The sequence below is a fragment of the Lithobates pipiens genome, unplaced genomic scaffold (genome assembly GCF_037356315.1).
Source record: "Lithobates pipiens isolate NorthernLeopardFrog02 unplaced genomic scaffold, aLitPip1_a1.2 Scaffold_8, whole genome shotgun sequence".
Taxonomy (NCBI): Eukaryota; Metazoa; Chordata; class Amphibia; order Anura; family Ranidae; genus Lithobates; species Lithobates pipiens.
In genome coordinates this window covers 564,231,313-564,253,592 of record NW_027507903.1, presented here as the reverse complement: position 1 = coordinate 564,253,592, position 22,280 = coordinate 564,231,313, and the positions used below count along the sequence as shown (strand labels likewise).

At 41.8% G+C, this 22,280-nt stretch overlaps 1 protein-coding gene across 1 annotated transcript in view; it reads right to left on the bottom strand.

The window, feature by feature from the left end:
- Nucleotides 1–22,280, bottom strand: part of ADGRE5 (adhesion G protein-coupled receptor E5) — a gene marked incomplete at its 5' end in the record, with an annotated part of 185,784 nt that overhangs the window by 51,066 nt on the left and 112,438 nt on the right. The window contains 2 exons of the mRNA XM_077471585.1: nucleotides 6,534–6,671; nucleotides 16,696–16,818. Of these exons, the coding sequence (XP_077327711.1) occupies nucleotides 6,534–6,671; nucleotides 16,696–16,818 (261 nt within the window). The remainder of the gene's footprint in view (nucleotides 1–6,533; nucleotides 6,672–16,695; nucleotides 16,819–22,280) is intronic.

Sequence of the window (22,280 nt, the reverse complement as noted above, 5' to 3'; positions counted from 1 at the left end):
GTATCCTGGCCTAGGCCGACAAGACCCAGGCTAGGGCAGCACGGAAAGAGTCCCCGCTGGCTTGCGCTGTTTATTTTTTACCATCCCTGTCCCATTGTAGAGATTTCCTTTCACTTCCTGCCCCATCGTCAAACAGGAAGTGAGAGTAAATCTATGCAAATTAAGGGAATCCATTGCGCGCGCCCCCTCCCCCCAGGCCCTCAGAACTAGTGTCCACATTTGAAAATGTCAGGGCGGGTCCTAAACAGCAAGGGGTGTGGCCTTTAAAGGAAGGGGTGGGTCATATTTAAATTAGGGGGTGCACGAGTTTAGTCAGGCCTAGGGCAGCAGAAAACCTAAATACACTACTGCTGACAATGTAGGAAAAAGCTCTAGTAGTCCCTGCATTCAAGGTGGGTCCTTTATTCTTGCAGTGTCCTATGAAGCCACCATGAAACAGGACACCTGGGGCACTGATCATGGCACCAGCTCAAACCTGAACACAGGCAAAGATTAAAAGATAAATAAGCTGAATATTTAGTAAGTGATTTAATCAGCTGCTCAATGTGCTAAAAAAAATTAGGGTTTAATATCACACATGCACATGCTGATTGCTCCCTAGTGCACAAGAAGTGCATACAGCTTTTCATCTGAATGGGCCTTGGGATGCAAAAAGGTTGATTTACTAAAACAATGTAAAAAATTCACTCAGTGTGTCATTTATAAAGCACCAAAATGTCCTTAACGCAGCCATTTTACTGCTTTACAAAGAACAACAAGGAACTGAGGTACTTTGTAAAGTAGTGACGTGCTGATGTAATCACGCTGTTTACCTTAGTGTTCCCTTGCCAGCCGGCTTCTATCTTTACAGGTTTTACTTCTTACTAATTGTAATTACAACCTTTAATTTTAAATACCGTATTTATCGGCATATAACACGCGCCGACCTATAACACGCACCCCAAGTTTAGGAGGGAAGTTTAAGGAAAAAAACTTTTAGGAGGCAAGTTTAAGGAAAAAACCTTACATTTTAAATGCCCATCAATGTAGCCTTCCACTGTCCCCCTGCAGCCCTATACTGTTCTCCTGCAGCCCTACACTGTCCCCCTGCAGCCTTACACTGTCCCCCTGCAGCCTTACACTGTCCCCCTGCAGCCCTCCACTGTCCCCCTGCAGCCTTCCACTGTCCCCCTGCAGCCTTCCACTGTCCCCCTGCAGCCCTACATTGTCCCCCTGCAGCCTTCCACTGTCCCCCTGCAGCCTTCCACTGTCCCCCTGCAGCCTTCCACTGTCCCCCTGCAGCCTTCCACTGTCCCCCTGCAGCCCTACATTGTCCCCCTGCAGCCTTCCACTGTCCCCCTGCAGCCTTCCACTGTCCCCCTGCAGCCTTCCACTGTCCCCCTGCAGCCTTCCACTGTCCCCCTGCAGCCTTCCACTGTCCCCCTGCAGCCCTCCACTGTCCCCCTGCAGCCCTACACTGTCCCCCTGCAGCCTTCCACAAAATTGCAGTATGGTTAGTTTTAAATTTACCGCCGCCATCTTCGGCTCCTCCCGCCGCCGTCGAGATCTTCGGCTCCTCCCGCCGCTGTCGAGATCTTCGGCTCCTCCCGCCGCCGTCGAGATCTTCGGCTCCTCCCACCGCCGCCACCGAGATCTTCGGCTTCTCCCGCCGCCGAGATCTTCGGCTCCTCCCGCCGCCGATATAGACCAAGCCAACCCGAGGGTACTCGGCTACTCGGCTCTGCTCACAGTGACGCCCCCGTCCCGCCCCTTGTCCTGGCTCCTGTGATGGACACAACACCGGGCCAATGGCGGGGCGTAAAGGCTAGGAGGCGGGACTGGGCGTGACTGAGAGTGGAGCCGAGTACACAGTACACTCAGCTCAGCTCGGTAAATGTCGGCGGCGCTCCACAGAGCGCAGATCGGATCGGCGTATAACACGCACCCATGATTTTAAGGGGAAAAAAGTGCGTGTTATACGCCAATAAATACGGTAAATGCTTTTTTAATATGATTTACACCAGCCATTCTCAACCAGGGTTCTGTGGAACCCCTAGGGTTCCTCCAGATGTGGCTAGGGGTTCCTTGAGCTGTGACTGATTTACCACCTATTTGATGGTGCCTACATAAGTTTTGAGCCAATGCCACTTGGAGGAGCCAGTGATATGACACCAATGATATTTATAGCTCTCTGTAAGGGCTCCGTTCTTACCACTGACCACCAAAGTAAGGGGCATTGTTCCCACTGACCCCCAATTAATGGGTTTTATCAGGGGTTCCTCAAGACCTGAAAATTACTTTAACCAGTTCCCGACCGGCGCACGCTGATGTACGTCGGCAGAATGGCACGGGCAGGCATATTGGCGTACAGGTACGTCCAATCTTCAATGCCGCCCTGCCATTATGAGCGCTCGTGTGCCGGTCGGGACCCCCGTGAGTCCGGTCGCAGGTCCCGCGGACTTGATCGCCCCGGGCATACCCGCGATCGTCTCACGGGGCTGCTGAATGGAGGAAAAGCCATGTAAACAGCATTTCCCCATTCTGCCTAGCAACTAGTGACGCTGATCTCTGCTCCATGTGATTGGAGCAGAGATCACTGTTCACTAAATGAAAGCCCAGCCCCCACACAGTTAGTAACACACCCCTAGGAACACTTAACCCCTACACTGCCACCCACTGGTTAACCCCTTCACTGCCAGTGTCATTTACACAGGAATCACTGCATTTATATAGCAGTGATTAATGTATAAATGACAATGGTCCCAAAAATGTGTCAAAAATATCCGATGTGTCCGCCGCAATGTTGCAGTCACAATAAAAATCGCTGATCGCCGCCATTACTAAAAAAAATAATAAAAAATGATTAATAAAAATGCCAAAAAACTATCCCTATTTTGTAAACGCTATAACTTTTGCGCAAACCAATCAATAATCGCTTATTGCGTTTTTTTTGACCAAAAATATGTAGAATAATACGTATCGGCCGAGACTGAGGGAAAAAATTTTTTATATATATTTTTGGGGGATATTTATTATGACAAAAAGTAAAAAATAATGCGTTTTTTTCAAAATTGTCGCTCTATTTTTGTTTATAGCGCAAAAAATAAAAACCGCAGGGGTGATCAAATACCACCAAAAGAAAGCTCTATTTGTGGGAAAAAAAGGACATCAATTTTGTTTGGGAGCCACGTCGCACGACCGCGCAATTGTCAGTTAAAGCGACGCAGTGCCGAAACGCAAAAAGGGGTCTGGTCTTTGACCAGCAAAATGGTCCGGTCTGTAAGTGGTTAAAGGTCCCCCTGGGGTAAAATGGTTGAGAGGCTGATTTACACTATGGTGAGTTCCTCTTAATTTTTGGTTACCTTCTGGCCTCCAATTGAGACCATTGAATGACCAAATCTCTGTGGTTGTTTGCTGTGTGCTCCGGTCGCATCAAGTACTTGAGAGCTGTCATCGCCATTCCTTTGGAACAAGGCCCTGGCGGGGTTAATAGCCACAAGCTCATAATAGCTTGCCTCTGGTAAGCACACATTCTATGTGGTGGAGGAACACGAGTTTGTGGTGTTGTCACAAGTCATATGAAGAGCACATATGTTAATACTTATGAACGAATCTTTAATTCCTTTGGTGTTGGAAGCAATTTCATCTTATATGTGCACTAGTTGCATTTTTTGTGTGATTTTTTTTTAGCACAGCTCCATTTTCTAATTTTATTTGCTTATATGTGTATCCCTTATTAAGCTGCTGCTGATTTTTTTTTGTTTTATTTGCTTTGTTCACTTAGCACGGTAATTATTTTTACTTTTTACTTTGCAAATGTGCCTCCGAGATGACTGAAGCTCTATCCTTCTGATTGGAAAAGTGACCCATCAAAGTCATGTGACTAGCCTCAGAGAACTCTGTGGGACTCTGCATGCTTCACATTGCCTTTCACACAGTGCCTTTATTCAATAGAATGTCTAAAATACACACCATTCAGAAACTATTGAAATTGAATAAATGTCAGCGACAGTTTTAAAAATACAACAAAATATTGTTATTGCGTGCCAATAGGTATAGAAATCCCATTGGAGTGCATAAACTTTCCACTGAACAAAAAAGAAAGTATTTATGTTATGCATTTATATACAACAGCATCTGTAAAAGCTATGGTTGCCATCACATCCCTTTAAACCCGAACACATATTAATTACACAGGTTCTGTGGCTGATTAAGGTGATAATTAAACTCACTTGGTGCCTTATCTGCGTTTAATTAGCCTCAGAACCTGTGTAATTCAAAGGTGTTTGAGTTTAAAGGGATGAGTCTGCAACTCTACTAGAACCTGTCATATTAATTCATGCAGCAAACACTCATCCACACACAGTGTAAATATATTTGCCAGGGCACCAGTCCCAGTGTCACCAGACCAGTGCAGGCCAGCCACAGTGTCCCTGATCACCACAAAACCAGTGCCAGTGGAGCCAGACCATTGCAGTCTGCAACAGTGTTCCTGATTTCTGCCACGCAAGTCACAATGTCATTAGACCAGTGTAAGCTAACACTAGTGTTCCTGATCGCTGCCACGCCAAAGCAAGATCCATAAAGACACGGATGAGTGAGTTTGGGGTGGGGGAACTTAACTGGACTGCACAGAGCCCTGACCTCAACCTGACATAACACCTTTGGGATGAATTCGAGTGGAGATTGTGAGCCAGGCCTTCTCGTCCAACATCAGTGCCTGACCTCACAAATGCACTTCTGGTAGAATGGTCAAAAATTTCCATAGACACACTCCTAAACCTTGTGGACAGCCTTCCCAGAAGAGTTGAAGCTGCTATAGCTGCAAAGGGTGGGCCAACTCAATATTTAACCCTACGGACTAAGATCGGGATGCCATTAAAGTTCATGTGCGTGTAAAAGCAGGTGTCACAATACTTTTGGCAACATAGTGTAGAATGCAATATTCCAGCAGTGTAGCAGCAACAACCTTTTTTCATGGTTAATGGTATGAAAAATAGTCAGCGTGAAGAGGTATCTATGTTCTAAGTATATATATATATATTTGTACTAACAGTCTTCATTTTACTAAGATGCCATAACTTAAAAATAAAAAACACACAAAGCTTGTGTGTAATTCAGCGCTAAAAAGAACCTAGCAGTTACAGCAATAGTGTATTATCATACTAATACAAAAGAGAGACATCAAAAGGATGCAAATGAAAGATTGTGAGAAACAAAGTGCGTGTTTCAATGAAAAGTAATGGGGGTGAACCCCTTAAAAAGAGTCTGTTATAATTGCCTTTGTGGGTGGCGAGACTGCTTCAGGTAAGGGCTGGGGACCCAGGAATTGTGGAAGATAAAAGCAAGAGAGGGGAGAAGAGCGCCAGGCGAGTCCCAGTACAGCAATATTTAAGATAAAAATCATCAATCGTCAATCATCAAAATCAGTTTACTAAGATACTTCTTCACTTTGGCAACCAAAGCAAGTCCTAAATGTGGAGGAAATCAAATGCTTTTGTGTATAGAGTCAAAACAGACTAGGTGAGGCCTATTTTGGCCCATGATGACTCTATAAAGGAATGGTTGACAAGTATGCATTTGCATAGATTAACATTACAAGACCTTTTGCAGAACCTCTTTCTCTAATTGTCTTCTTTTCATCTGGGAAGCCATTAAAGGAGCAGTCCTGATAAGTTTGTTGATTTGTTGTAGCATGCATATTGGCTCCTGCAGTTGCTTAATGTTGACGCATGAGGTACCATATCCAAAGCGCTGATAGTCACATGAACCTCTCTGGCAACTGTACTCTCAAGCAAGATTTTGAGGCCCTCTGGTACCTGGTTACAGGCTATGAAAAGTGGAATGATGGAACCCATGGATGGAGTCTTATGTACACTTCTGATTGTAATTGGGCTTAATTGCCTGTATCATGAAAACTGTTTTTGTAATCCATCCTCAAGGTAGTATACCTAGACCAAACTCAAGACTCTAGAACCATCACATGCATTACACAATATTTGGTTTACTGATGGCAGGAGAAAGATAAGTGGAAGAAATGCAGGCAATTTCAGAAAATGGGTCAAGAGAATACAGACCTGAGTACATGCATAGGTTCTTGGAAATGCACAAATGGAGTTTGTGCTGGATGCATTTGAGGATGTTGCTGAAGGACTGTTCCAACAATGGACAAGAGAACAAATGAGGCAGGTTGTTCTATTCCCTTAGGAAACATATTGTCAAATGAAATCAACAACAGCAGAATAAATATCCGGTGGATGGCCAACTCCCTGCAAAACTGGGATGTGGCTCTAAAAACAGCCTATAAAGGGCCTACACAGTGCCACAGTAACAATCTGCAAGGCACTGTGGTAGTAACTACCCCTCTCTCGCCTGACCTCAAATTCTTTTTTTGAATATGGTCATGTCCATACAGCTAGATGAATTAAACTAAGAACAATGTAAAATAGGAAAGGATCAGCTGGCTGTTGCCAATCTAATTTATGTGTTCCAAAAAAAAAATAAAAAAAGTCTCAACATAGAATGAACAGAATGGTAGATGAACATGTATTTACCATTGCATTGTGGGTACTCGAATCCCAGTGATACTTCTTTGTATCCTTTATGACAAGTGCATTTGAGAGAGCCGCTTTCTGTGTTACAGTCCGCCTTCAATCCACAAATTTTGAAGTTACCTATACATTTTTTTATAACTGTAGTACAGAGGGATGAAAAGGATGACAATAATATGCAAAACAAATTACATTCATTTTGAGTTCAGTACACTTATCCAGTGAGAAAAAAGGTAAGTGAACTACGCCAGACCGATTAGTAATCACCCAGACAGCCTTGATGCATGAGTGCAGATTAGAATGGTGGTGGATTTTTTTAAGCAAATCTACATCCAAAACCTTTTTCCTACCTTTGGCTAGAATAGGAAAAGGTTAAAATCCCTATCAGGATTTTTAATTGCCCATGTGTCCCACTCAAGAGAATTTCCCTCACTTCCTATCTGTAGATACAAAGTGAGGGAAGTCCCCCTTTAGACAGTTGTCACCAGAAGAAATGTCCACATTGAAAATGTTTCCCTAATCTTATGTTATAGTGACAACTCTTTTTAATTTTTCCTTTCGCTTTCAGTCCCAATAACAATTGTCATAGGCACAAAAAGAGGGTGAATCTCCCCAATGGGGACACATACAGCAATAAAAATCTAATAGGGGTTGAACACCTCTCCAATCTTTCCAAAACTGAATAAAAGTATAGATGTATTGATAAGAGGGATGCCTAGACTGGGAAAAGGCTCATTTACACTTGCTTCGCCTTCAACACACAGTAATGGCTAGTTTACACTTACTTCAAAACAAGACCTTCTGACACGCTTTGTTAAAGCTTTCTGAACCCTAGTGAACGCTCCTATAACTAAATAAAATGGTAAGCTTACAGTCCTGTTTACATCTGCTTATGCTTTGGCTTTTCTTCCAAAATGATTCCCCATGTAGCTTCAGTGGCGCTGAAAAGCACTTTCAAAGCCTCCATATAAGTCTATGGCAAAGCTTGCTTGAAGCCCCATGGAAGCCCCCATCGAAGCCCCACAAAGCCTCACAGAAGCATCACTGAAGCCCCATCAAAGCCCCACCAAAGTCTCATGGGAGCCCCACTGAAGCCTCAAAGAAGTACCAAACAAAAGCAGGTGTAAACAGTACTGTAAGCTAACCATTTTATTTAGTGACGGGCTTTGTCTGGCGTTCAGAGAGCTTTAACAAAGCGTGTCCAAAGCCATGTTTTGAAGTGTAAACTAGCCCATACAGCTGACTTCTTCCCTTATTTGAGTTTATGTAATTCAGGTAGGAGTGGATTTATAAATGTTAATTCATCTTTATCTAAAAGCAAAATTACAGAACCAATTTAGTAATGGCAAGCAAACATGATATGGTTTAATCACACAGGTTATTGCTTACTGGTTAAAATGTTAAAGGGAAGCAGTAGTTCTTTATCTATTAGATTTGTTTTTTTCTAAATAATCAGCTAAAGATGAAATAGCTGAATAGATCTAAATTACACCCGCAGCAGAATTATGCTATGGAGGGACATGCACCTTTCTGCTCTGTCCAGCATATAAGGTCAATTGGCAGTTTCGGCTTACAGAGGCAGCAAACAAATGTTTAGGCGGTGTTGGTCTTTCTTCAGTCTTCCCTATACTGTATCTCCCTTGGACTGTATAGTGCTCATATTTTACACATTCAATATCCTTTGTTGGCTTTTCTGGGTCTGACCCACTGGGTCTGTACATTATAAAAGAGATAGGGGTCCAGATGCAGGAGCGGGAGCTGGAGAATGCATAAGAGGTTATGGAAAGTCTACGGTTGCTGTTGGTACCATTGCCAGAATCTGCCATGTTGGTCTGCTGCACTATACAATACTGTGTCCAGGATGACAGTTAAGGCACATCTGCCTCCAGGACCCTTCTAGAGCCTGACTAAACTGCTGAGACTTTCAGTCTGCCCTGAAGGTGCCAACTCTGGATACTACCACTGTGGACTCTTCTTTAAGCAGGTATGCTGAGGCAGCCAAAATTTTTACTTAAAGTAGAAGTATAGGCAATTTTTTAAATTTCTGATATAGCAAGGGAGGGTCATAACCCCGGTGGGTTTATTTTTTGCCATCTGTGTTCCCTACACTTCCTGACCCATAACCAAAACAGGAAGTGAAATGAAATCCCTGAAAATTAAGGGAATCTCATAGGGATTGCAGCGAGGGACATGTTGTCAGCACTCCTACAGCAGTGATCTGTCTGCTAGCAACAGGAGCAGATCAGCACCTCTGAGGTGCTCATCTTGTACACATGTACGGAAGAGAAACAATTACCGTAGTTATCAGCGTATAACATGCACCCTAATTTTAAGAGGGAAGTTTCAGGAAAAAAAACTTTCAACAGCCTCCTGCACAGCACACAGACCCCGTACACAGCACACAAACCCCCTGCACAGCACACAGACCCTCTGCACAGCACATGGACCCCCTGCACAGCACACTGAACCCCCTGCACAGCACAGCACACAGACTCCTTTCATTACAAAAGCCTCCCTGCACTCCCAGGAGACTCCCTGCTGCCAGCATACTGTAAAGTTGAGGAAACATAACTGTCAGCCCCTCTTATACACTGCTCCTCCTGTGTGACTCACATTGTAAATCATTACTGACAGGCCTTTCTCATACAACGTTCCTCCTGTGTCACTCTCAATGTAAATGGAACCTGTAATACCTCAATTAACGCCTTTTGTAGACCCAATCATGTGACTCTTCTCTGCTGTTTCAGTATGGCCACATGACCACTCTCCTCCTCCAATCAAAAGCTACACTCGAGGAGGAGGTGGAGCAGGAGGAAGAGAGCGACCCGAACGAGCGGCATTACTTGAGGCATTACAGACTTCCATTTAGAGTAACACAGGGGGAACATTGTATGAGAAAGGGCTGTTAGTAATGTTTTCTTAACTTTAAGGTATAGCAGCACTGTCCCAGGGCCAGGTGAGGTGGGGCAGCTGGTCTGACACCCCCCCATGGGTGGCACCGGGGTGGACCGCTCGATCCCCACCCCCCCCGGTAAGCAAAAAATAAATAAATCTCGGCGTATAACACGCAGGCAGGGTTTACCCTCTGTTTTCAGGGGAAAAAGCATGTGTTATACGCCGATAAATACGGTAAGTGAAGTGCATGCATGAAGTCCGTGCTAAGTGTGCATACCGTTACTGGGAGAGAGGTAGTGGTGGTAGTGAGGACAGGTGGAGAGGGCAAGGGATCTGCTTGTCCCTCCTAAATGGACAAGCAACTGTGGTAGTGTTTGGGACATTGAGAGAGTCTAATCAAGCTTAATTGTCTGTTCAAAATAAAGGTACCCCATGTGTAAAGTAGTGACCGCAATCAAAGTACTTAGAGCAGCCCAGAAGAGCCCATCCTGGGGTAGGCCTCTTATGTGACCCATTGTTGGTGCCCAACAAGGAGGGAAACCTGGAGGAGATGAGGACCACTCCATCACCCTTCCCTTACAGACTGCTATTATCATAAAACACAAGTAATGAACTATGTACTAACAACTATATATCAGTTGTGTTTCTTTCAAAATGAAGGAGTTATTTAAAAAATTAGGACATTTTTACACAAAGTTTACCTTTTGTCTACACCACTCTCGGCACACATAGCCCATCCTGCCCCCTCAAATCTCTATGTTTACATAGTTTGCATCAGATTTGTTTACATTCATCTGCTGGCTTCTTGACTAGATGTGTAGAAATTGAAGTCTATTGAACCTGGAAATCAGCTCCTATCCCTCTGCTGACCCCATAAATGTCTATGGGGCCTGAAAAACGGATCTGCTCATAATCATTTGCTAGTCTCATAAAAGTCTATGTGGCCAAACTGCACATATGCAAACGTCAGACCAAGAAAGGATAATGTACATAATTAAATACTGCTGGCATTGGAAGAGAAAACTAGGTAAGTATAGATATTTGGGAGGAGAAGGTGGGCTACGTCTGCTTAGGGGAGTGGGGGCAAAAAGGTAAGGAAGCACTGAATGTTCCTGTACACTTTATGCTGGTTATCTGTCTTTGTGCATGTCCTACAGTTAAAAGAGCAGCCCCCTTTTTTCCTGCCCTGGTTGACTAGAACCCATCCACATCAGAGTCCAGGTAAGACCCCTTTCACACCAGGGCGTTTTGCAGGCGCTATAGCGTTAGAAATAGCGCCTGCAATCCGCCCTAAAAAAGCTGCACCATTGTCTGTAGTGTGAAAGCCTGAGGGCTTTCACACTACAGCGGTGCGCTGGCAGGACGTCAGGTTTAAGTCCTGCCAGCAGCTTCTTTGGAGCGGTGAAGGAGTGGTGTGTTTACCGCACCTCCACCGCTGCTCCCCATTGAAATCAATGGGGCAGCGCTGTAATACCACCGGCAAAACGCCTTTCTCGGCCGCTAGCGGGGGGTAAAAGCGCCCCGCTAGCGGCCCAAATGCTCCCCAAAACCGCCGCAAATCCGGCGGTAAAACGCCACTAAAAATAGCGGCGTTTTACCGCCCACGCTATGGGCCGTGTGGTGTGAAAGGGGTTTAAGGTATTCAACAGTTTTAAAAAAAAGAGAAGAATGTGGTGTCAGAGACACTGCTCAGCCATTCAATCACTTTAAAAGCTGTTGTTGGCAGCGCCATTCTGAAAGGCTGACTGAATGTCAGCTGATGGAAACAATAACATTTGTTAGTACTCAACACAAACACAATATAATACCCAGTTTTTCAGTAAAACATAAAATATGATCTTACGCCGAGTAAATCGATATCTAGCATGTCACGCTTTAAAATTGCACACGCCTGTGGAATGGTGCCAAACCATGGTACCTAAAAATCTCAAAAGGTGATGATTTAAAAGCCTTACAGGTTACCAGTTTAGGGTTACACAGGAGATCTGGTCATGAATTATTGTTCTTGCTCTGACGTTCTCGGATACCTCACATGTGTGGTGCGATGACTGTTTACATGTGCGTGTGGGACCTACATGTGCATTTGCATGTGACAGGTCCTTCTTTCAGAAAGATCTGCGGTCTATTAGACCCCATAGTTTATCTGTCCTCTAGCCTCCAAAGCATCTGATCAAATGGAGATTGATTTGATCATATTATTTCACAAGGTGGTAATGGCTTTTTTTAAATTTTACATCGCATAGCATGAATCTATCTATGGCCGCCGCGGCCACCCCCTATTCATGCGTCCGCCTCCTTTCAGGATGTCGGGCTCATGCATTACAGCGGTGGGGGTGTTTTTTGAAGCACTTGATTAGATCCATAGGCTCCAATTGGCTTCAAAATAGGGTGGGCTCAGAGCGCAGAGCATTCGGGTGTTTGGCCGCTCCTGTCTGATATCCAGTAGAAAGGTAGTACTTCTGCATTTCCCGCTGGCCATAGACTAGCCCATTGATGTTGCTTGAGAGACACAGTGCAACCGACACATAATAAGAGCTCAGCGGCTCAAGGGCTGCTTTAGAAGATCCAAGGGAGGCCTACACTGAATCCAGGGTCACCCCATCCTCTGGGCTATGCAGCATACATCCTACGCTATGCCTGTAGCTGTACAGCCACAGTCCTAGGTTACCTAAGGGAGACCTGTACCGCATCCGCCCAAGGAACTGGTGACAGAGTCATTGACCCACTTCAGTGTTATTTTGTTGCATAAGGCATACTTTAAACAAGGTTAAGCCACACTCTCATCCCCTTCAGCCAGACAAGCTGTCCAAAGGCCCTTTCAATCTGCCTGAATCCTCCATGGTCCTTCAGCATGGCTACACAACTGCCCAGCCAACTTCCCTGCACCATAACTTACAGTGCCTAATTGACAACTTCTACCACTACTACTCTGAGTGGGGTGATTGGCTCTTATCAAGCGCACCAATGACACCAGGGCCCCAACATAGTCAGCAAGAAAATATAAACAATAAAAAATATACATAAATGTGGTTTAGTCATTGCATATTGCTTCAGTTTGCAAACAGGGGCCTAGGCTTAGCTTACCCATAGCTTACCCAGGCAATTTAGCCACATTTTCTTTCTACATTTACCACTCTGTTGCCTGTTTGTTGTATGCTTATAATAAAGACTACAGCGTATGCTATTTTAGTCAAGGTACGCTTCTTTTCTATTTGAGTACATTTCTAGTGCATTGTATGGGTTTATCATGTACTATATTGCTACATTTTTAGTGCATATGTTTCTTAAGAAATATACCCTGTTATCCCCTATATGGTCTCAAGCCTGATCTCAGACTTTAAATTCCTGCAAAATTGCAATACTCACATTGACTAAAGGGGTACAACCTGGGATGTCAGAGGGGTTGAGACCTTTTGCAAAGCCAAGGCATGAACAAAGCACCTAATACTATCAGCGGGCCCTATAGGGGTAGAGTTACAATTCCCTGCCAGCACATTCACATGCATGCACACCTGACTGGTTCTTAGATTTAGCCCACCCTCTCCCAGTCTGGTTGCGGCGCTACAGCGGATGGCAGAAGTGTAAAACTATGGCACATTCAGGTTTTTACACTGCTTGGATTCGAAAATACAATTGTTGATTGATTGATAAAAGTAGGACTATGATAATTTGTGTCTTTTATATCTGCCTGGAGTTCAGATTTAATATAGCTGTTTGCACTTTACAAGAATTACAAATATGTTTTACAGTACCACATCAGCACTTTAGTAGCTTAGCATATGGAATTAGAATGCAATAGGCACTGCTATCTCAGATTTTCTGTTATATGTTCTGACAAACATTGTTAGGGCCAAAATCCACATAAGCACATGAAAGTTAATTGCATTATCTTCATAGTAAATACACTTAGGGGGGCTATTTTTCAATGTTTTCATTCAAACATCTACCCATTTTTCACATACATTTTATTTGTTTTTTTTAAAAGGTGACTCTTGGGCAAAATGTATTTGCATTTTGGGTGCAAACATTGATAAAAACAGACCTTCACCACTTCAATACCGGGGCAATTTCAGCCTTCTTTGCTCAGTTTTCAGCACTGTCACACTTTGAATAACAATTGCACGGTCATGCAACACTGTACCCAAATGCATTTTGTATAATTTATTTTAACACAAATAGAGCTTTATTTTAGTGGTATTTAATCACCACTGCGTTTTTTTTTTGCTGAATAAATGAAAAAAGACTGAAAATTCTGAGAAAAAGCGTATTTTTCTTTGTTTCTGTTATAAATTTTTGCAAATAAATAATCGTTCTTCATAAAATTAAGGCAAAAATGTATTCTGCTACACTTCTTTGCTGAAAAATAACCCAAATCAGTGTATATTATTTAGTCTGTAGGAAAGTTATAGAGTCCACAAACTATGTGGGGGGTTTACTAAAACTGGAGAGTGCAGAGAAAGCAATCAATCGGCTTCTAGGTTTTAATGTTCAAGCCTAATTTAACAAGCTGAAGTTAGAAGAGGATTGGTTACAAGGCACAGCTGCACTGGATCCTAAGTGCTTCAATTTTAGTAAATCTCCCCCTATGGTATATGTATCTGAATATCGATCAAGCCTGATGCACTGACGGCCGAACTTATTTTTCAAGGCCCTAAAATGCCAGTACAAATACCCCCCAAATTACCCCTTTTTGGAAAGTAGACAGTCCAAGGTATTTAGTAAGAGGCCTGGCAATTTTTTTAAGTTGTCATTGTTTGTCACAATTTTTTGGAAAATTAAGAAACACTTTTTTTTTTTTTTTTTACATACTGTCACTAGTGTAGTACAGAATTCTCATATAACTGGTGTGACAGTGATCAGGGACACTGACTGGTGACAGTATGTAAAAAAAAAATATATATATAATTTTTAAAAACTTTCCCTCTTATTTACTACACTTTGATTGCTTATAACAGTGAATTTCACTGTTATAAGCAACCATTGTTTGTGAATTAAATCTATTCATTCAGTGTTTACTATTGTGATTAACTGTGAGTGACAACAGCTAATCAAATGGTATCAACCCTGTCTTTACCATGTGATCACTGTGAACAATCATAGAGACCAACACAATAGTACACAATGAATGACATGAATGGACGTTATTCATTGTGTACAACTGTCATGTGACCTGCTGTGATTGGTCACAGCAATCAGATGGTACCGGCAGTGGGAAGGTGGAAGGAAAGATAATCACTCAATTCCCCCATCAACACTGTCAATGTAGTGCTATTGTGTTCTGCCAGGGGTGGGGGAGTGGGCGCAGGGGGCCTTCCCTGACAGCAGAATACGATGATTATGACTATAACCACTTGCAGTAATCACTTCAATCAAAAAAATCCAACAGGCTGGTTGTACCCAAGTGTTGCGCAATGGATTGAAATGGGTACAAAAGCTTGACCATAGATGGATCAAATCTCAGCCAGTCCCTGCTGAACTGGACAAATTTCAATCCATATATGTCTGGCTTTAGATGCTATAGTGTACAGTATATCCATCCACATTTCTCTAATGCAGCCCATGGATAACAGTAAAATCGAATCCTTCCCTTCTCTACCAAAAACTAAAAAGTATAAGGTTTTAGCTGGGCATACACTTTAAGCAGGTTATTTTCATTGTGTGTTCATAAATGATGGAGTGGTGGATGTTTATTTCTGCAGTGCTGTTTCTAAATAAAAATCACCCTTAGGTAGCCATTGCAGTTGGTAATGGCTGTGATTTGATCCTCATCACAGTGTACAGAGCCAATCTGAGTGGCTTTCTACCTTGTGATTACTTTGATGACCAATCATACTGATCATAAGTGTAAACGGCAAATACTGTTTTTACTGTTCTTTCATTAGTTGAAAAATTAATGAAGCATTTTTTTTTAACACTTTAAGAGTGTATTCACACCTGTGAATGCACCCTGCCTCTAATGCAACCCTCCGGCGGGGGTTCCCGCCATTAGCTGCAAGAGGCAGGAAAGCAATAGGAGTCTGTCAGCTCTCCCAGCTAATCATGGACACTTGCATGTAATTGCTGCATGAGCGATTAACTGCAAGTGGCCGTGATTAGCTGGGAGAGCTGACAGCTTCCCATTGCTTTTCTTTATTGCTTAAATGATCTGTATTTTAATCCTTCACCTCCCTTATCCTTCAAATTTGCAAATTAACCCCCTCAACTCCACCTTCCTACTACATGTGACTTGTAGATTAATCATGCACCATTACTGCCGTGTTTTACCCTCTGGAGAACAGACAGACATAAGATCACCACCCAGCTGGATAAGGCAGCATCTCATATCTTTGGGCATCTTTAGTGAATGGTGATATCTAATAAAAATTAGACACGTGCAATTTGTCAAAATTCTGCATATTTGTTCATTTGGAAAACATCCGAATTAACGAAAGACCCTTTCACAAATTTTTTCAAAAACAAATTTACTAAAAGAACAAAAATTTGGGAAAGAACGAAAATCCGAAAATTCTAAAGAACGAAAATAAGAATGAAAATCAGAAAGAACAAAAAACATTCGGATAATTTCTATTATAATTAAAATATTAAGCTTATTAACCATTATTATAGTTTTTATTATTATTTATTATTAATAAATAATAATGAAAACTATAATAGTTATAAACTATTCAATTATAGGTTTTGTAATTTCCTTTCAAATTTGGCTGTTAGTGTACGTAACTTAGGCGAATTTATCCGAAATTACGAATTATCAGAAGTAAAGAATGCCGAATAATTTGTAACTTTGGGTTCGTATTCATTATATTCACTAACAGCCAAATTTGAAAGGAAATTCCAATACTTATAATTTAATCGTTTATAACTATTATCATAGTTTTTATTATTAATAAATAATAATAATAATAAAACTATAATAATGGTTAATAAACATAATATTTTAATTATAATTGAAATTATCCAAATGTTTTGTGCTCTTTCAGATTTTCATTCTTATTTTTGTATTTTTGTTCGTTCTGATTTTCTGATTTTTGTTCTTTTGAATTTTTGTATTTTTGAATTTCTGATTTTTGTTCTAATTATTATGAATTCTCAAACTAACAAATACTACATCTAAACGAATGGAAGGTAACACATTTCAATCGAAATTAAGAATTTATTTGAAATAACGAATATCAACCATAACAAATGATCCGAAAAAAAAAATGAACTAAACAATAACGAAAAAAATAATAATTTTGGCAGTGCACATATCTAAGAAAAATATGACACTCACCTGCACAGATATTAGAGATTTTCTGGTATCCTTCCGTGCATTCACACATATATGATCCATTTGTGTTCTTACAATCACCATGAGGACCACAGATTTGGGGATTTTCTTTACATTCGTCAATGTCTGTAGGGATAACAACAGATGTCATGATATACATATGAAAGCTGTCATTGCAGACTTCCCTCTCAGAAAGTAATAAAGATGTACTGGAACACAGTGGTGTATTCTAAGGCCTCATGCACATGGGTGTATGAATTTAACCCCTTCAAGCCGACCGTACATAAATATACAACCTCGGCTTGAAGGGGTTGTACCGGGGTAATGCATGTAGCTGCACGCATCACCCCGGTACAGATTTTTAGAGCCGGCGGTCGGCTTTCTTGGGATAACAAACCAGACATCTCAACCTACAAAAACTAATTTCAGGGAGGTGGTACCATGCGGCATTTCGCGCAACGCCCCCCCCCCCCCCCATCATCAGAGTCTGAAGAGTTCCCCTTTACATCTGGGCAGTGGAAACAACAAATGGGCTCAGCCAACTTGCCAGCAGATATTGGGAAGGGTCAATGTGATCTGGACACATACAGAGAAATGGGGAAATCACCTGAAATTTAAACTCCCCTTTTGATTAGTGTCCCCCTGCCCCCAGACAAGGTTATCTGGGAGAAAATTTGACCAGCACTCCTCTATAACTCCCACCATGTGTGTACACCACTCAGGGGCTGCCTGCACGGTCACCAGGCTTTGTGTGGAAGCACATAGAGAGCCAGCCAGGAACGCAGTTCTGCTAGAGAAGACATTGCAGTGTATAACAGTAATGAATGCCGTTCTCACACTCACCAGCTCCAGACCAGCTCCAGACCAGCTCCAGACCAGCTCCAGACCAGCTCCAGACTCACTCCTCCCTCTGTTGAATCCAGCACAAGCTCCCTCCACACAGCTGCTGCTCACCTCCCACTGGCTGTCCCGGCTTCCTAACGCTCTCTGAGCTGGACTGGCGGAGGGCAGGGCGCTTGGTGATTGGCGGAGCTGTGAGAGGAGGGTGGAATAACAGTCTGGGACAAATAGGAAGTCCCGTAGTGCACCTACCTTGGCATAATCGATTCCCCAAAGCAATGGCACTGCCTCCCCTGGGGACATAGGAATGACAGAATGGAATGCCCATACACTTTAACAGGGAGATGGAATGCCCTTAGAGAATAATGGAACAAAGTGGAATGCCCATAGAGAATAATAGAAAAAAAAATCAATTAGTGAGAGAGTCTTTAGACATATCAAATGTATTTTTTGCTAACCTACTTTTAAATATCAGTGGCCATGTTTAATATTGAGATTAGGTGGGATTATTATTGTTTTCTATGGAATGACAAACATATGACAGAGTGGAATGCCCATAGAGTATAATGAGAAGCAAGATGTGACCTGGAGTCAGAACCATTGGTCATATCAGATCCATCTTTAGCAGACATACTCTCTACATTCAGCAGTGATGTCCAAATTTGACATTAAACGGGATTATTATGGTTTTCTATGTAATGACAAGACATATGACAGAATGGAATGCCCATAGAGTATAATGGGAAGTAAAATATAAACTCCTTTGCAGGCAAATCGAGAGACATAGCGATTTCACCTTTCCCACAGCTTTTCCTCAAGTAGAGTAGCAGATTGTAAAATTGGAATTATTTGGGATTACAGCTGTTTTCTATGGAATGACAGATAAATAATAGAAAGGAATGCCCATAGAGTATAATGAGGAGCAAGATGTGACCTGGAGTCAGAACCATTGGTCACATCAGATCAATCTTTAGCAGACATACTCTCTATGTTCAGCGGTGATGTCCAAATTTGACATTAAGCAGGATTATTATTGTTTTCTATGGAATTACAAACATATGACAGAAGGGAATGCCCATAGAGCAGGGGTAGGGAACCTTTTTGGCTGAGAGAGCCATGAATGCCACATATTTTAAAATGTAATTCCGTGAGAGCCATACAATATGTTTAAAACAAATTTTTTTTTAATCGATGAATTGACTAGTTTCAATTATAACTAATATCCATGTCATCTCCCCCACTGTAATATCCACATCTCCCCTACGCTTGTCTGCTTGCTTACCACTACACAGGCAGGCAGATCCAGGAGCAGTTGAGGCGGGTGATGATGACGTCAGCACGCTGCTCACCTAGGCTGCCGCCGGGTGTACCCAGACGGCCACAGCTCCTGAGCTAGGCCGAAGCTGCGGCCTTTCCTATGGGCTCAATCCACAGATACGTACACCTTCAGTGCAAACGGCGTGCGAGCCGAGCGGAAGTTCCGAACGCTTTTTTTACAATACGTGTTTTATCGTACTAAATGTGAGTACTTTTAAGTTGTTACAAATAAACTGAGTTGCAAACATACTATACCATGGAAAGTCCTCTTTTTTACCATATGTAATACGAGGTACAACATCCCCACGGAGGAACGAGGGATCTCCCCAGCATTCCAGCAAAGACAGCCCAAGAAGCGACACAGTGGCTTATACTGTGGAGGCTGATCCACCCCGGACGGGGTCGTATTTCTGGTGAGAGCAAAATTCATAAACACGAACAGATAAGCGAAGTTACTCCCTCCATTCCTCTTCTATACATAGAAAATCTCTCTTTTTTCACTATCTAATTTCCATTTTTTGTATTTTTCATTTTTCAATTTTTACCCTATTAGACTTTCACATCTGATTTGTCGCTGCAAAATTTTTTCACATTATTTATTTATAATTTTTTATATTATGGACTAAATCTCTATTTCTTATATTTTTTATATTTTTTATATAATGGACTAAATCATTATTTATTTTTTCTTGTATTTTTTTCCCAATTTTCATATCTACAATTGGGAATTTTTCGAAACTTAACACAGTGTGTATATATTTGTTGCACTTTTCATATTTCATTTTTTCACTTGTGTTTCACAATTGTACAAATTTGAATTTTTGGGTTTTTGCTTTAAGGTTATTTGATTGAATTTGTATACCAAAGCTCTTGGTTACGCCATCACCACAGTCACAGGCACATTGAGTATTTTTTAGTATATATTTTTTAAAGTTTCACTGTTGATTATAGATTGAGTTTAGTATACATAGCATCATTTATTTTAGGCATCTAATTCATTTATTGTGTAATTCACATTTATATATATTTTTTATTCCTATTCCTATTTTCACCCTTATTTTTATATTATATTAATATACTAACCAGCACGCTGGAAAATTTATATTCATTTTTGTATTCACAACTTAATATTGACTGATATATTATTTATTGGGTTTATCATTTTAGTATATCTTGGTCCATTCAGGATTTTTTAGAGTTTAAAACCATTAGCCAGCAAGCTGAAAAATCTGTACATTTCTATGACATTTATATTTAGTGATTTCAAAAAGGTATAGCGCCATATCTATTTTCTCTACCTCACTTTTCAATCCACAGATCGGCACACCACGCAATCCGCAGATTGAGAAGTGAGAGCCAGATGCAGCCATCAAAAGAACCACATCTGGCTCGAGAGCCATAGGTTCCCTACCCCTGCCATAGAGTATAATGGGAAGCAAGATATGACCTGGAGTCAGAACCATTGGTCATATCAGATCAATCTTTAGCAGACACACACTCTATGTTCAGTGGTGATGTCCAAATTAGACATTAAGTGGGATTATTATTGTTTTCTACGGAATGACAAACATATGACAGAGTGGAATGCCCATAGAGTATAATGGGAAATAAAATATAAACTCATTCGCAGGAAAATCTGAGAGCCATAGCAATTTATTCTTTACCACAGCTGTTCCTCAAATTGAGTAGCAGATTGTAAGATTGAGATTATTTGGGATTACAGCTGTTTTCTATGGAATGACAGATACATAATAGCGTGGAATGCCCATAGAGTGTAATGGGAAGGAAGATGTGACCTGGAGTCAAAACCATTGGACATATCAGATCATTCTTTAGCAGACATACTCTCTACGTTCAGCAGTGATGTCCAAATTTCACATTAAATGGCATTATTATTGTTTTCTATGGAATGTCAAACATATGACAGAAGGGAATGCCCATAGAGTATAATGGGAAGTAATATATAAACTCATTTGCAGGCAAATCTGAGTGACATAGCAATTTATCCTTTACCACAGCTGTTCCTCAAGTAGAGTAGCAGATTGTAAGATTGAGATTATTTGGGATTACAGTTGCTTTCTATAGAATGACAGATACATAATAGAAAGGAACCTCCATAGAGTATAATGGGAAGCAAGATGTGACCTGGAGTCAGAACCATTGGTCATATGAGATCAATCTTTAGCAGACATACTCTCTATTAGGGATGAGCCGAACATCCCCCAGTTCGGTTCGCACCAGAACTTTCGAACGGACCGAAAATTTGTGCGAACTTTAGAACCTCATTGAAGTCTATGGGACTCGAACGTTCAAAATAATTTTAATGGCTAATATGCAAGATATTGTCCTAAAAAGGGTTTGGCGACCTGGCTCCTGCCCCAGGGGACATGGGTAAATGCCTAAAATGTTTTTAAAAACTGCAGTTTTTTTGGAAGCACTGATTTTAATGATGATTAAAGTGAAAAAAAAGTGAAATATTCCTTTAAATATCATGCCTGGGGGGTGTCTATAGTATGCCTGTGAAGTGCCACATGTTTCCCGTGTTTAGAACAGTCCCTGCACAAAATGACATTTAACTGAAAAAAAATAATTTAAAACTGCTTGCTGTTTTAATGTAATATCTGGTTCCGGCAATATGGATGAAAATCATTGAGAAAAATGGCATAGGTATCCCCCCCTGCCCATTACCAGCCCCTATGGGTCTTGTATGGATATTAAGGGGAACCCCATATCCATATTAAAAAAAGGAAAGGCATGGGGCCGCCAGGCCCTATATATTCAGAACAGGAATATACAGGCGGTGCAAACAAGACAGGGACTGTGTAGGTTTGTTGTTTTAAGTAGAATCTGTTTGTAATTTTGAACTGGTACATTTTGAAAGTTTAGCTCCAGTCAAAAAATCTATTTGAGCGCTGCTGCAAAGCATTGCATCAAAAATTGCACTTACACGCCCCTGTTAAACAGGGGCTGAAAAATTGGGCTGGTGGCATCACCCAGAACCAAAAATGTTCTTCCAAGATATCAGCGGAGGAGGAAGAGGATAGACAGTCAACATAACAGGACAGTCTCTCAGCATCAGCATAGGCAGTCTTGAAGGGATGTGATATTTAAAAAAAAAATATTCGGTTACATCAGCTTCAGGTGCTTGGTAGCTGGTGGTGATCCAAGACTGATTCATCTTTATGAAGGTCAGTCGATCAACCAAGTCGGTGGACAGGCGCACCCTGTGATCGGTTACAAAGCCACCAGCAGCACTGAAGGTGCATTCTGAAAGAACGCTGGATGCAGGACAGGCCAGTAGCTCAATTGCATACTGTGCAAGCTCTGGCCAGTGATCCATCCTCAAGACCCAGTAAGCCAGAGGATTTTCGGTGGGAAAGGTGTCCAAGTCTGACCTTGCCCCTAGGTATTCCTGCACCATGTGAATCAGA